The sequence below is a fragment of the Phocoena phocoena genome, chromosome 12, assembly GCF_963924675.1.
Source record: "Phocoena phocoena chromosome 12, mPhoPho1.1, whole genome shotgun sequence".
NCBI lineage: Eukaryota > Metazoa > Chordata > Mammalia > Artiodactyla > Phocoenidae > Phocoena > Phocoena phocoena.
In genome coordinates this window covers 13,416,013-13,433,154 of record NC_089230.1, presented here as the reverse complement: position 1 = coordinate 13,433,154, position 17,142 = coordinate 13,416,013, and the positions used below count along the sequence as shown (strand labels likewise).

Here is a 17,142-nt window from a genome sequence, read left to right as displayed (position 1 = left end):
TCACTCCTCCATGAAGAAAAACATACTGTTATCATTGTACTGCTTACTATAGGGCTTACCATTCTGTTGTAATTGAATGTTTGCATTTACGTTGCCCCTAATTGGCTGTAAGTAGGGCCCTTCAGTGTGGAAACTGTTTTTTCTCATATTTATCTACCAATTTTCATAAAAAATTAAATATAAATTACATTCTAGAGGTATTTATGAAATAAAGAAATGACTTTTCAAAATCAATATCCCAAATAGAGCAAGAGATATTAAGAATTTTAGTAAGTAACTGAGTTATAGAATAGGTATTAGATAAAATTAATTGTACTGGAACAGAATATGGATTTCTGAAGAGTTCCCCCCCCCCCCGACTTCCTACATAAGTATAGCTTTCAAACATTGGAAAGCAGTCTATTTCTTTATCTGATGTAAGTTTAACCTCAGTTAGATTTTTATCTCAGCTGTAACTGAGAGTTTGGAATCTTCCTCTGTATCAGTACGAGAAGAGGAAAGAACAAGAAAAGGAGCCTCTTATCCCCAAAGCAGTTTGGAGATGGTGGAAAGGAGGGTACTTAGCAATTCAGCTGAGGAAATGACGAGAAGGAAATTGTTTTGTGTCTCAGGAACTGTGTGGAATTCCAAGATAAGAAAAACAGTTGCTAATTTGAGTATAAAAGCAGGAAACATGATATACTTATTTCCTTTTATGCAAACACAAGTATATGAGGGGTTGTGTGAAAATTATTTTTCTCTTGCTGAACCACAAAGACATAAAATCAAAGTGCTTCTTTTGGACATACTGGCTTTTCTTCTCGCTCTTCTCTTCCTGTGGATATCATGGCTAATAACACAACAAGTTTAGGGAGTCCATGGCCAGAAAACTTTTGGGGTAAGATTTTCTTTAACTGTTTTTAATTTAAAATTAGGATGCAGAGAAATGTACTGCCTAAAAGTTATTGAAACATTGGAAATCTCTGAGCCATTTTGTTTATGGTAAATCGATTACCTAAAGTTTTCATAAATTTATTACAAAAAAATTGTTCATATAAAATGTCCATAAAGTGGGCTATGAAGTCGTTCAAGGAGAATCTCGGCAACACATATAGATTATGGCTGGTGTTACAAAATAATGAGAAAATAATAGGAAGTGCTAATTAGAAAGCAATAAGAATAAAACTGAGAAAAAATTTGTAAGTCATTGCTGTTTGGAAATTGATAATTGATTTGTTAGAAAATTAAGTTTTATCTGTCTTACGGTTATATAGATTATGTATCTTTTTTAATGAAACTGAGAATTTCTACAGAGATTATTTTAACTTACATCGTCAATGTTATATTCTTTAATTTCCAAAGCGAATCTAAATAATAAATCTGTACTGAAGGAGTGTGATGACATGATTAAATAAGAAATCATATTATGAAATTAGACAAAAAAACTGTAATAGAACAAGTGGAACTAATACCACAAATAACGTTATAAAGAAAGCCTGACAAGGGGAAAAAAAGGAACAATGCAATAGTAGCTTTTGGCTGGGTTCAGACCTGGCTTCTAGTCAGTAAGCAGCAGCAGGATGGAGCTGAGGTCAAAACCACGAGTCTTCCAAGGCTGGAGACACAGGGAGGAAGGGCTGAGACATGAAATTGACACAGATGCTTGGGTTCAGGGAAATTTTAAAAATAACGGTGGCAAGTTGAGTTAAATACAGAAAAAAACTTTAAAGGAGATAATGGAGTTTATGAAGAGATCGATAGCCCTATTTACTGGTCCCGAACAAATGTTTCATCTTCACAGAGAACTCTTTCAGACTTTTCGTTGTGATTCCAAGGTACGTTTGGGGAACTATCCCGTGAAAAATGAGCAGCGATGCTGCCTGCTCTGAACAACCTACCTGGTCGTCCACCATCACAGAAATCTGCATGGAAGGAATTAATGAATTCTTTTTTACCATCAACACTTATGTTTGTTTCAAGTCTGAAAATGAGGGATATTAATAAACATCATAATGTAATTATTAAAAAATTAAGAAAAAGAAAGTAAATTATACTTGCATATTGTAAAGAATGGCTTTGGTAATAAGTTATTCTACGCGGAAACCAATAGACAATAAATCTTTGAATTGTGGGAGTCTTACTTATGTAGGTTTCTTACAATACAGTTTGCTGTCCTCCTTTACAGAGAAAGTGAATGTGCTAAACACACGCTAAAAAATAGCTAGCGTGTGTTTACCCTAAATTCATCACTGCAAAAATAAGTAACTATATAGATTATTCAAAAGTAAAGTAATTCTTACTGCAAAAAATAATCTGTAAAAAATCAATTTTTTTCAGGCCATTCAAAGTTAAATTTCGGGTTTACTTAAAGACTTAAGGGAAAAAAATCGTTATCTACTGATTAAAACATGGATAATAATCATAAAATAAACCTCAATTAAAAACAGAATGTTTAATTGGAGTCTATTTACCAATCCTGAAATTTATTTTTTAATATAGAAATCTATGCTTAAGAAAGAATTCAAACTTATTGTTCCAAAGATAGTTCCTAGTGTTTCTTTATCTTACTTTGTGAATACAACAGAAAATAGATGGAAATAATGAAAACCAGGAAGGGGAGTGTTACCTTGATAAGCATTAACAAAGCCAAACAAATATGTTGAGTAGATATAATGTTATAACGTTTGATGATATGGGGAAAATATATAAAAGATCACATTAATTCTTCTGGGGTTCAAGAAAACATCAAGTGTAAAATGCAAAAATGTAAATGTGAATATATGAAATGTAAAAATTTCCTAAAATATAAATGTTGATCTTTTAAATTTTTATTTCCTTTTTGTATCTAAATTGATATCTACGTCACTGTCTCTGCAAAAATATTATTTGAAAATCTTATAAGGTACAGTGCAATACATTGCCTATTGCTTCCAAAATCAATTGTCTGCTTGGCACTTTGAATTCAGAGAACAGAGAAAGAAGAGTTTAGAAAAGCAAAACTTGTACATTTAACCATATGAATTTCCCAAACTTAGGCTGTATAAAAGTTGTTTTCCAAATATAATTTTCCTGATTTACTTTAATGAATGTTGAAAAATAAGATAATGATACCAGGTTATTACCAATAGTGATAGCTTGAATTTTTTTGGTGATCACCCATTAAACCTTATTAAATGTTGTGCAAACATTACAGTAATTAGTGCAAAGGTGGGCAATAAAGTTGGCCTGAGAGTGACAACACACCTGAAGACCACCACCTTGCATTTCTCACTTTTGCTTTCTTTGATGCATTTCCCGTCCCTACAAACATCCCCCATGAAAGCAGCAGGAAACATAACCTGTGAAAGTTTGCTGCACTCTGCTTTAATGAAATAGACAAGTGTTGTTAAACTTGGTTTATTTTTTGGTATTCAGAATCTTAAAGAAAACCATTTGGTTATACTTCTTGCCTTACCACTTGTGTTTTTCCCTTTTGGCTAGCATTGTGAAAAATTGGGGAAGTTATTGGCTTAGGAACTTGCATTTATTCACCTCATTTAATCCTCACCAAAACTATAATATCTGTCCTCAAGAAGATTACACTCTTGGAGGAGATTATGTGTCCATAAATATGCAAATATATGTCTATACTGTCATGGAATAATACAAGATAATGTACATTAAAATGGCAATGATCGTTATGAGTTAGAAAGACAAATGTGGCAGAAATGGTCCCTAAATCCTCCTTAGAAAAAAAAAGTGAGGCTTTATCTGTTCCTATAAATCAGATGAGTTTCAAATAGGGAAACAATTGTAGGAAGAACATTGTAGTCATTCATCTTTCCTACATTAACTTATTAACTCATCCTTTCATCCGTTTATCTATCCAGTTCATTAGTTTACTCAGAAGCATTGACTGACCACTCCTTATATATTAGTCAATGCGTCAGGTGTTAGTGAGATAAATAAGGTGTCGTTGGAAATTTCAGGGAGTTCAGGAGAAGTGTTATCAGCAAATATGGAGAAGTAAAAACACCCAAGCCATATTTGTGGAAAAGTGTGAACGACTTGAGAAAGATTTGTGTAGTTTTGAAAGTCACTGTAAAAATTTGACCTGATTTAACATAATTATTTTCAATTTACTTACTTCAAGTCTCCCCACTTTCCTCTTCCTTAGGACTTTTCTCTAAAGTTGGAAAGGGACAGTGGTGGTAGCTATACACTATTAAGGTTATTGGAAGGAGAGGGCCATTGGTTCTTGATCAAGTTCTGGTCTCTGCTGACTACAGATGTGTATTTCTCATCTGCTTTAGGGGAATTGCCCTTTTTTCTTGCCTCCGCTGCTGAGGGCTCTTACCATAAAATTTGCCTCGTGTGGTCTGTGCAACATTTGCTAATGTCATGATTTTTCCTTTCTGGTCTACTGGCTCTTATTCACGTACTTTTCCTTCTGTCTCAGTGGCACAGAACAATGTTGAATGCTCTCCCATCACCCTGGAGCTGTGGGAATTTGGACTGTATATCAGACCCCTAGACCTAGATATACTAATGTCCACACTTCCTCATTCCTCCTCTGCCTTTCAGGGACCCAGAGTTTCTCAGAGGGGATTGTCATCTTTCCCATCTGGATCCCTCTAAGAAGCTGGGAATGGATACCAATTTCTCTGGCATTCCCTAAATCAATCTGTAGCTCATCACAGGCAGAGATGGAGTGATGGCCCCTTCTCCAGGACTCTTACTGGTCACATAGTTTATAGCCCTTCTTCTCTCTCCCAAACATCTCCTCTTTACGCTGCTTCTGAAAGTTTATTTGTTATGGATTGAATGTTTATGTTTCCTCCACCGTTCATATGTTGAAGCCTTAACCCTCAATGCAGTGTTATCTGGAGATAAGACCTTTGGGTGTAATTTGGGTTAAATTAGAGGGTGGGGACGCCATGATGGGGTTAATGGCCTTAAAAGAAGAGGAAGAGATAGTACTCTTTGTCTCTCTGTCTGCGTGTATGCACTGAGGAAAGGATGTGGGTTCTCTCCAGAACCTGATCACGCTGACACCTGGATCTTGGATTTCCTAGACCCCAGAACTGTGAGAAATAAACATCTGTTGTTTAAGCTACCCAGTCTATGGTACTTAAAGGGCAGCCCAAACTGACAAGGGCATGACTCGTAGACCATGGTTTATTTTTCCCAATACAGTTCATTATAGTAAAAAGGTATGTTCTTGAGTCCTTTAGGTTCTTAGCATTTTGAAACTGCAACAAACAAACAAAAAACCAAAACACTTTCCTCTGTCTCATGTTGTCCAGTGATTGCAGTAAAACAATTGGTTTTCAAGACTGTCATCTATTCTATGTATTTAATAATCCTATTACCAATTGTAAACATTAAGGTTTTCTTTATTCTGGGTATCCTTGATAACAGCCCTAATCCTCTACCAGATAATTGAAATGGAGGATCGTTAGTTGATTTGCTGGGCAATCAAGTGCAGTCAAGGGCAGAAAACCTTGGTTAATAGCTGAAAATTGTATTCCTTAACCTGTGGAAAAATATGTCACTTAGAGACCTACCTCAGCAGACGGGAGTAGGTTGTTTCCAGAGAGGTTGAGGAGGGAGAAAGCTTTGCTGGCCATGCACCCCAAAGATGTTCTTTATATTTCCTCTTCCCAAATTGTAAACAAATACTGACTATATTTCAAATTCATATCTTTACTTTCCATTTTAAAAACCCTTGGACCTTTCTTATTAACAGCCTTCTAATTACTTCCTTTATATCAGTTACTTAGGATGTTTGAATAACAAATGCTTTTCTTTAAAACTGCTGTATCTCAGTTCCATAGAGAGAAGTTTGAAGATTCATCTCTCACTGAACTCCAAGCTCAGAGATTATAATTCAGTAGGTATGGAGCAGAGCCTAGAAGAATGTATTTTTTGATAGGTTCCTGACTTTAGAACTTCTGCATCTATATTAATGAGAGAAATTTGCCTATAGTAGTCTTTTCTTATAATAGCCTCGTCAGGTTTTGGTATCAACGTTATGCAGGTTTCCTAAAACAGGGTAGGAATTGTTTTCTATTATCTGGAAACATTTGTGTAAGAGTGGCATTGTTTATTGTTTAAATGTTTGAAAAAATTCACCAGTGTAATTATCGGTAGTATTTTTAATAGGAAGGTTTTAAATGAAAAGTCAATTTGTTTAACAATATTGGGCTACTCAGATATTCTACTGCTTCTTTGATTGCTTTAGGGCAGGAATCGTATTTTCTAGGAATTTGCCCTTTTGAAGTAAATTTCTAAATGTGTTAACTTAAAGTTGTTCATGGTCTTCTCTCCTATGTTTTTCTAAAATTTATTATGAAAGTGTTCAAATATACAGAAAAATTTGAAGAATTTTACAGGGAATATCCATATACCTACCGCCTGGATTCTACTATTAACATTTTTATAGTATTCATTCTATCTACCAATCTGTTAGTTTATATTTCCAAGTAAATTGCAGATATCAGTACACTTCCCCCTAATTAATTCAGCATTTTTTTATTAACAGGAATTCAATATTTGTTTTTCTTTTTAAGGTCAAACATACATACAATAAAATGTGTAAAATGATCAAAAATGAAGTGCACAGATCATAACTGAGCATTTGCTGAATTTTGACAAATACATACGCACCTGAGTAACCCAAACCCCGATCAAGATACAGAACATTATCTCCAACCCAAAAGTTCCCTAATGACACTTCCTAGTCAATCTCTGTCTACATCATCCCCAGAGGAAACCACTAATATGTATTTATTGAAAAAAATCTATGTATAAGTGGACCTATGCAGTTCAAACCTGTGTTGTTCAAGGGTCAACTGTGTTTCTATCTTTGTGAGGTCTACTTTTTTTCCTATTTGCTATTACTCTTAGGGAATAGCCCTTTGGAAGTCCAACTCAGAGTCTAGAATATTTCCCAGAGTCTATCCTCCTTGGTATCCCCTGAAATCCAGTCTTTGTTTTCTAAGCCTACTGAGATTGCAGAGTTCTACTCAGGTTTTTTGCCTCTTTTGCCTCTCTTTACAGATCACTGTATGAGAGATTTTCTTTTCTCTTAGAATTTGCTCCCTCAAAGTTTAGGTAGGCCTCTGATGGCTTCAACCAGATTTAAAAACATATTTTTGATCTGTATTTTATAATTGGTCCCAGTGGTTTGATACATGTTAGTTTATCACACACAGAAAATGATGGTCTACCGTGTTCCTTGTGAACATAATTTAACTTACCTTCTACTCTAACAATACTGTTGACTAATTATATTCAGAGTATGACTTATGCCTCGTGACTTTGGTCAAAACTACTTCCAAATCTCCCAGATTTTTCCTTACTTGCCCTACAATTGAATCTAGTTTCCAGTAATCCAGAAAGAAAAAAGAAAATCAAGGGTGGCAGTTAGGCATCAGAAGTGGGGCAGGATAAAATTTAGATAGGGCAGTCAGGGTAAGCCTCAATGAGAAGGTGACATGTGAACAAAGACCTGAAGTCACCCTTGTAGATGGCTGATGAAAGAGTTTCAGGAATAGATTACCACAAGCACAAGGCCCTAAACTGGAAGCAGAGCTGATGTGTTTAAGGAATGGCAAACAGGGCAGTGTGGATGGAGCTGAATGAACCAGGGGAAGAGTAGTGACGAGCACAGATAATTGAGATCAAATTGGGAGCATCAGGGAGATAGCAGAGTAGAGAATGAGAAGTTGAATTGTGGATATATTCTGAAAACAGACCCAATAGGATTTTCCAGGAGATGAGATACACATAGGAAATATTTATTCTTTGTTTAAATTATTGTAATTAAAAGTTTTCTGAACCTTAAATATAATTCTTCCTAAAAACGATTTTTACTGAAGTCTTATTGTCTGAACCATCCTCCTATATACTCCAGGGCACCAAGAACAGCATAGCCTACTTCAGTGATAGCTAAGCTTAATGATTCTTACAATTGGAAAAGATTTTGTGAATTGATCAAGGTTCTGTTGTCAAAGATGAAATCACTTTTCAGATATCAGAACGATTCAACTCAAGGCCACTAGATGGTGACCTCTACTAAATTTTGACACTAATGGACAGAATTCTAGGTGTGGGTAAGATTTATTGAAAACCAGATTCAATATTAGAATCTTAGAATTAGAAGGGACTATAGTGACCATTATCATTAGGCCAGGAAGGGTCAAATGACTTGGGAAAGTTATACGACCATTAGTAATCATAGCTGTCATTTATTGAGGACTTATGTGCCGGCCCTTTGGTAGTTGTATAGACACAGGTTACAAAATAGGATAACAACACTTAATTTATACGCTAATGCCCTGCTAATGTTAGAGTTTGTTCCTTTTTTCCTTTAAGGGAGATCTACCTTTTCTAAGGCAATCATTTGGTCTTTTTAGTTGCATTATATTGTAATTACGTGAAGTAAAATTATTTCCTCTTGATTCTACATTTTAAAAGTTTCTATTTTCTTTTTTTTCTTGAAATGAACCTTATGCTACTTTTCTCTATAGATTAACCTTTTGGAATATTTTATTTGTCAGAAGAGACTGTGGTAGAGAGGCTCAAAGGGCATATACACTGAGACCATGTATAGGAATGCTTGTAAACTTTAAATTGAAATAGTCGAAATAAAGTAAATATGTCTCTTTAATCTTATCTATTGTATCTGCTTATATCCTGAGATATTTAGAATCTTCCATCAGACCCTAGTGGTTACATTGGTTTATACACAAAAGCAAGGACATGTACTTTGCAAACCAGAGTATTTGTCTTTTTACTTTATGTCATACCTGAGTGAAAGCCCCCCTGACCAGTGCTAGTTGTCAATATTCAATTATTAAAATAAATTGTGTTAGTTCTACAACATAAACCTTAGACTCTGTTTCAATATCAATAAAATTAGGAGACTGTGGGACTTACCTGGCGGTCCAGTGGTTAAGACCCCACACTTCCTCTGCAGGGGGCACGGGTTCGATCCCTGGTGGGGAAACTAATATCCTGCCCACCATTCAGTGCAGCCCCCCAAAAAAGTAAGAAATAAAAAATAAAATTAGGAGTGTGAGCTAAACATTTTTAAGAGTTTGTTTTCATTGGAACCTTGTATCTCTGATTCTATATCTGAAGTTGTTGATATTTAAAATTCTCCAGTGGAGGCTGTTGATTTAGGAAAGTATAACTGTAGAATACATAATACTGCCTTACCATATTTTCCCCAAGTATTTCTGTCCGTAACAGGCTACTAAATCTGGTATTAAATTGATACAGTTTTTATGCATTTTCACTTTCATTTTAGATTAATATTTTCTTAGAACACACCAAAGAAATAAAGCATTTCCCTAATTGGGTTGTTTGACAGTTAAGTGATATAATACACTTAAAATAGTGCCCGAGACCTATAAATTAAATTAATCAAATTAGAAATGCATATTACTGTTTACCACAATAATAAAATAAAAATAGATTTGCATTTTATAAACTATATTCCTCCAAACATCAAAATTTTCTTAATCACAGTTTTAGTGAAACCTTTCTACCTTGGAATAATAGAAGTTCAAATTTAAAAGGAGCTTATAGTTTACCAGTGAAGTGTCTACCTAATGCATTATTTTCCTACTCAAAGGTATAATAACATTAAGATGGATCATAATATATCTTTCATTCATCTATTCTAAATAGGAAGACAGAATATCTGAGTGAATTTATTCATATTCTTTGATTAAAGTGTTTCTCACGGTAATCAACTCATGGAATCTCTGGAGTATAAACTAATGAATAAACTCAGGGACAACTGATGACAATGTACGATAATAACTTATTCAAGTTAGTGCAATATGCCACACAAAAACAAAGATGGCCGACAACTCACTGAAATATGGTAAAGTTAGGTATTTTTCTTAACCAAAGAACCAAATTTAGCAAAATGCCTGGACTCACATACTTATTTGGAAAGAAGAGAAAGGACTGGGTTTTATGAAGTATTTGAGTAGTTCATGATTTTTATTTAGCTCTTTTCTAAGAGCAACTAAAACAGTTTTTCCAGTGAAATCCAGAATTTAGGTAGCCTTTATAAGCAACACAAAACTTAAAGGAACTTTCTAATGATTATACTAATAATTAAAATTTGATCCAGAAAATCTATTCTCTGATAAACTATTATGGCATAAAATGGCAAAGACAAGTAAGCATAATAAAGTAAGCAGATGCTAAAATTTCTAAAACGTAATTTAATCTGATTATTAAATTACTGCTAGAAAATAACATTATCATTTACATCATGGGACAAGAGCATCTAAGCCTCAGTTTATCACCACTACCCCCCTCAACGTCTTATTTCTAGGACATTAGGTGGTATGATACTTTAGAATAATTTTTACATTCTTTTCACTTTGGGTCTCTCATGACCAGGTTGTTTCCTATTCTCACTACAACTTCCCAGATTAAGCCATTATTACTGCATGTTTGAATCATTGCTTCACTATCCTCCCTGTTTCTCTGCTTTCAGTCTACCACAGATATCGCTACCTGCTCCATCTTCATCCTTCCTAATGGGTAATTTTGCTCAAGCCTTTTCTTTGTCCACAGTGGAGAGGTTGAACTTCTTGGAGAAGTACTCATGGTCTTCCATCATCTGACCCCCAACTTATTGCAGGTAAAGTGGCCAATGACCCACTCATTGCCACATCTAAAGGACATTTTTCTTATTTTAAGTCTTCTAGAATGTTAACTCTACCAGGGCTGAGGCTTTATTTTCTTCCCTGCTCTCTCTGTACTTAGCAGTACTTGGTATCTAGTGCGTGCTTTATGTGTGAACAAGTGAATAGTAAATATCTCTGGGGCATCTGGTTGCTAATCAGTACTACCTAAAATTCTCTCCTCACTTTGGTTCAGAGCTAGTAATCTCTCTTGTCTCCGTGGACCACCCTAATTAGCCCTTCTTTGTTTCCCCGGTGTTGACTTCCACCACCAGTTAAATTCTGGTTTTCCTGGAAGTTTGTTCTCAACTCGGCTTCTATAAACATATTCCTTCCTTTAGTAGAAGTGCTCTCCATGGATGGTTGAACTCTTGTAGCATGAAGATTCCCAGTTTTGCTTCTCTTTAAGCTCCATATTTATTTAACCCTGAATTCCAAATAGATATCCCAGGGACACACAAATTCAACATCTTCCTAATATCAGCTTCAGCCCCAGTTCTACATTCTCACATTTCTTCCCTGTTTGGATGAATGATACTAGTATCCACCTATCCACCCTCACCTACCCACGCCAGAACCTGGGAGTCATTCTAGATTCATCCTTTCCTCAGTGTAGCAAAGCGTGGTTTTTTTACTGGTTGACTGTGTGTGTGTGTGCATGTATGTGTGTGTTTGGTTGGTTTTTACTGGTTGATTTTCATTTTTAGAAGATGAAGGTGGGGAGGGATTGTATGTCCTTTGTTTTAAATTTTCTTTTGTTTTGAAGGATCCCCAAGTTTCCCCTCAATCTTTTTTTTTTTTTTTTTTTCGGTACGCGGGCCCCTGATTGCTGTGGCCTCTCCCGCTGCGGAGCACAGGCTCCGGACGCGCAGGCTCAGTGTCCATGGCTCACGGACCCAGCCTCTCCGCGGCACGTGGGATCTTCCCGGACCGGGGCACGAACCCGTGTCCCCTGCATCAGGAGGCGGACCCTCAACCACTGCGCCACCAGGGAAGCCCTTTCCCCTCAGTCTTGCCTCTTTTCCCCTTTATTGTGTGGTTCCCCAAAAGCACCTATCCTTTTCTTTCTTTTTTTAAACAGCTTTATTGAGATATATTTCACAGACTATGTAATTCACCCACTTAAAGTATACAATTAAATGGGTTTTTTTTTATAGTTACAGGGTTGTGTGACCACCACCACAATCTGATTTGAGAACATTTTGTCCTTCAAAAAGAAACCTGTCCCCATTAGAGGTCCCTCCCATTCCCTTCCATCTCATCCCCTTGCCCTAGACCATCACTAAGCTACTCTCCGTCTATATAGTTTGTGTGCTCTGGACATCTCATGTAAATAGAATATAAAATATGAGATCTTTTGTGCTTGGATTCTTTTCTTCCCTACAGGAAGATTACTTTCCAAGACTGCCTCTTCCCATACCTATATTCACTTGTAAGTCTGTTTCCTATAGTCAGCGTGCTCATGGACCAGTTCACCTTTTCATTATTTTTACAGTATTTCCAGAATTGCCCTTCTTCTCCATGATAGCTTGTGGTAGAAGTATGGGAGATAATTTGCTGGTTTCTGCTTTCCATCATTTATTTTTTATTATTATTATATATTTTTTGCTGTATGTGGGCTTCTCACTGTTGCGGCCTCTCCCGTTGCGGAGCACAGGCTCCGGACACGCAGGCTCATCGGCCGTGGCTCACGGGCCCAGCCACTCTGTGGCATGTGGGATCTTCCAGGACCGGGGCACGAACCCGCGTCCCCTGCATCGGCAGGCGGACTCTCAACCACTGCGCCACCAGGGAAGGCCCATCATTTATTTTTAATTTACTGATTTCTATTTTCCATTGCTTATTTTTAATTAATTAATTAATTTTTGGCTGCATTGGGTCTTTGTTGCTGTCCACGAACTTTCTCTAGTTGTGGAGAGCGGGGGCTACTCTTCTTGTGGTGCGCGGGCTTCTCATTGCGGTGGCTTCTCTTGTTGCGGAGCACGGGCTCTAGGTGCACAGGCTTCAGTAGTCGTGGCTCGCAGGCTCTAGAATGCAGCCTCAGCAGTTGTGGTGAAAGGGCTTAGTTGCTCGGAGGCATGTGGGATCTTCCTGGACCAGGGCTCGAAACTGTGTCCCCTGCATTGGCAGGCAGATTCTCAACCACTGTGCCACCAGGGAAGTCCCCCACCGTTTATTGTTTAGGTAAATTGAAATTTGAATTTATTTTCTGTCTTCTAATTATGCTGAAGGCATGGTTTTGTATATTTTTATTTGGTCATCTTGTTTTTCTCTATTGTATTTTAGAAGAAACTTTGGAAAATTCTGATTTACATGGTTTCACTGCCTTGGCAGCCCAGATTTTCTATAATCCCTTTTTTAGGTTCCAAATTTTGGGGCACTGGTAAGTACAAGTTAATGTGGAATTTTACTGTATTATCAATAAGGCTAATTTTAGGTTCTGACTGTGTTTATTGCTTTTTCCAGAGAAAGCCTAACTCGATGAAATCCCAGTCTCAAGAGATTGCACTTTAAGGCTATGATAATATTATTTTGATGAGAGACATTTTTGAAGAACAATACTGGGTCTAGAAGATCTGTCATAAATCATCTTGTATTTCAGAAGTCATCTTCTTAGTATAAAGAATGTATTGCTTAGATTTGACATAAATAGTTGTTTTAGAGGATTTCGATATAAGCATTTGTGATAATTGTGAAAATAGGACATAATAAATATAGTCTTATCATGGGAGATAAATGTGACAATATAAGGTGGAAAGACACTAAAACATATCTAAAAATTAAGGAGCAATGATTATTCTTTTGTATTTGTTAATATTGGTTTGTTTTGTTATTTCTGCATCATAGATTTTGTGTATACAATCATAGATTACAACAATAAACTGGAGAGAACTTTGGCAATCATAAAATCTAACTCCTTCATTTGAAGAAAGTAATAAAATAAGTGAGTCTAAATAAATTTTATAAAAATCACGCAGTATGTTAGGAATAGAGCTGAGTTTGGCACCCTAAATCAGTTATCTTTTGCTGTGTAACAATCCACCCCAAAACATAGTGACTTAAAACAGCCATTTACTTAGCTCACAATTCTGTGGGCTGGCAACTTGGGCTGGGGTCAGCTTGATGGATTTTCTGCTGGTCTTCTTTCATGGACCACACTCAGTTGTTGGGTTGACTATATTTAAAGTTCAATGCATACTGAGTTTTCCAAAGAGAAATTTAAAAATTATATCCAGATATCAGGAAAAATATGTTGAAATGCATAGAATTTGAGAGAGAAAGACAGGCTTTGGGATAGTGGGAAAATCAACATGGCTTGTGGGTTAGATCATGGGGTAGAGGGTCAGTAAGTGTGGTGGGTGATAAGGCCAGAAGGGTCTTCTAATATCCAGCATGTCTTTTGATTCAATGCAGGGTCTCTGCTACCCAGTTTTATTCAAGAATATGTTTTTAGTTCACAAGAAGAAGGGATAAGGTAGAATTTCCATTTGGGAATGGCAGTTTCCCCTCCTCACAACAGGAAATCTGGACAAATACAAGTTCTGTGAGTTGGAGGATACTGGTGTTATAACAGAGATTCCATGGGGATTCAGGGGACAGGAATTTCACGATCACAAGGGCACGATAACAGCATGAACCAGGTTGAGAACCAAGAAAGAGCTCAGTAGTCTGCATAGGTCATGTCATCAATGAGTCAAAGATATAGGCGAGAGTCCAGGAGTTCTGGAAATACGACATAAATCAGTCAGCCCCCCAGGTGGTTCTAGCCCAGCACTTCCTGTTTCAGAATGAGAACAGGAAGTGAGGCATCATGCAGCCTGCAGGTGGAAGACATTGGTGGGGATGATGAAAGCAGACAGAGGAAAAGGCAAAGTCAATGTGACTATGACATTTTTTATCAATTTTTGGCACATTAGTTGCTACTGTAACTCTAAAGGAAATAATCTCTGGACTATATTTGCAACTCCATAAAATTTATGAGCTAAAGGACAGCCTTTTTTAAAAAACGAGACTTTTTAATTACTAATTTCTTAAAAATAATAAAATAGCATAAGCAATATGGAATGCTACAGTTAAAAAAATCTCATTTTGTATCCTTTATTCTTTTGCTTTGATAAACGGAAGCATATCCGCTTCATTTATTCATATCCACCTAGCACCATCTTCTATTTCCCAAATCCGAAATCGAAGTTAATCATGTAATCCATAGTAACCATTTGTATTTTGCCTGTGTATTTAGTTGGACACTTATTTACAAAGCAAATTGCCTCTTTCTTTTCTTTGTTTCAGAGGGTGTTATAATGTCCTTCACAGTGTCCATGGCAACTGTACTTGTAATTGGAGGATTTATTTGGGCTTTGTTTGTTTGTTTCTCTCGAAGAAGAGCCAGTGCCCCCATCTCACAGTGGAGTTCAAGCCGGAGATCTAGATCTTCTTACACCCACGGCCTCAACAGAACTGGATTTTACCGCCACAGTGGTTGTGAACGTCGAAGCAACCTCAGCCTGGCGAGCCTCACTTTCCAGCGCCAAGCTTCCCTGGAACAAGCCAATTCCTTTCCAAGAAAATCAAGCTTCAGGGGCTCAACTTTCCATCCGTTTCTGCAAAGTCCACCACTTCCCGTGGAAACTGAGAGTCACATGGTGACTTTCCCTTCATCCAATACCTCCTCCACCATCAACACTTCCCACAGTCTGGGCCGTCCTGATTTCCACTGGTCCAATCACAGTCTTCGGATTGGCCTTTCAACACCAGCCCCACCTGCCTATGAGTCAATCATAAAGGCTTTCCCGGACTCCTGAGTAGGGTGCTTTTGTTTCTCTTTTTTCTTGTCTTTTATTGAAAGGAAACCACAAATAGGCTAAACAGAATTTTGAAGACATGGCCCAAATGCCTCATGAGTTTCTAACCTGAAACGAGCACACACAAGTTGGACATTACAATGTAAAACACATTTTCTTTGAACACATCTTTTTTCTTTGTCTCACAAAAGAATAATATGTTTCCAAATAGTTGTATATTTATGTATTTTGTATTCGATGTGAGAATTATTAAAGATAGTGATTCTTACCTAAGAATCAGCTGGATACAGTATATATATTTTAGACTAAAATAAAAACTTTAGATATCTGTAGTTTACAATCCTCATTTGCTGTCCAGTGTGACTATAAAGGGGGAAAAAATCACTTAAAAGTGTATAACTTTTTTTAAAAAAAATTTCTATCCTAAGTCATTTTAATTTAATTTTCTTTAGAAAGACAAGTGCACCACATTACCATCTTGGATTTTTAATGGATTGTATGGACACAAAATGACAGAACGTAGGAGATTCTAAAGTTCCTTGATTCCACTCATTTATGAGAAGTGAGGGAAGCAAGTAAAGGAAGCTGAACTCAGTGGGTGTTGCAGATACTATAGTAATTCTGACACTTATTTTTCCCCCAGACTCCTTTTGTGCTTTCCCCAAGAATAGTTATCCACATCATTGAGGCAAAATCCTTGTTTTTACTCACACGGTGATTTAACATTTCTTTACTGTTGTGCTTATATTGTTATAAAAACAACAACAGCAAATCCAATTCATTTGATCTAAAAACAAATTTTAACACTGAGCTTACATTTTTTTAAGGGATAAATTTTATTTCTTACATTTAAAACTAGCAACTGGGAAAGCACCTTATCTAGGGATCTTCTGCAACTTCACAGACAGAAGGGTTAGTGGGGAGACAGTCTTTCAGCCAAATAGGTGTTATAACCATGAAGAATCCTCCTTCCTGGATGGACTCGTTGGTCATCATCTTTTATTTGCTTCTCTATGAATTACAACTTCAGCTTCTGTGAAGAGTCTTTGCACAAAGGTTAAACTATGTCAAATGGTCCTTGGTGCAGATAGTTATTTAAGGAGTCCACCTCCACAGGTAGCCACCCTCCTAAAGGAAGAGAGCTTCAGTGGCCAGATGCCTGTGGCTGCCCTTTTTCATTTAAGGACACGAGTTCACAGGATTATTACTCAGAAGACCTGTGGTTTGTTTCTGATATAATGAATATTTAGCTTATGTTGCTGTTTGTTTCTCTGAACATTGGAATTTTCCGTGAAGAAAAATGTACTCTCATTGTAGTTTCTGCAATGCAGCTGTCCCAGCTAACAGTGTCTGAATATGGCTCAAGAGTGGAATAACTTTTACTTAATAAAGGATTCTGTATAGCATTTTCTTTGTTTTTTATTTAGCTTACATTTTCCATTGTTCTTCAAGGACAATTATGCTAAAAGATGTCTATAGTAAATGTCTATAAATAGATGCTCTCTAATGCAATATACCTGAAAGAAGAAAGAAAGAAGGAGGAAAGGAAGGGAGGGCAGAAGGAAGGAAGAAAAGAAAAAAAAGCTCGCAGGGTAACGAATTTGTTGTAAGCTGTTTTTGGACAAACTTGGCAGTTACCTTATAGCCACGTAAGGTTTTAAGAGATC

At 36.6% G+C, this 17,142-nt stretch overlaps 1 protein-coding gene across 1 annotated transcript; it reads left to right on the top strand.

The window, feature by feature from the left end:
* Positions 1 to 694: 694 nt before the first annotated feature.
* On the top strand, positions 695 to 15,475 carry MYCT1 (MYC target 1). The gene is given in 3 exon segments (XM_065889199.1): positions 695 to 812; positions 815 to 877; positions 14,964 to 15,475. Coding segments are annotated over 3 exon segments (693 nt in total).
* Positions 15,476 to 17,142: the final 1,667 nt, after the last annotated feature.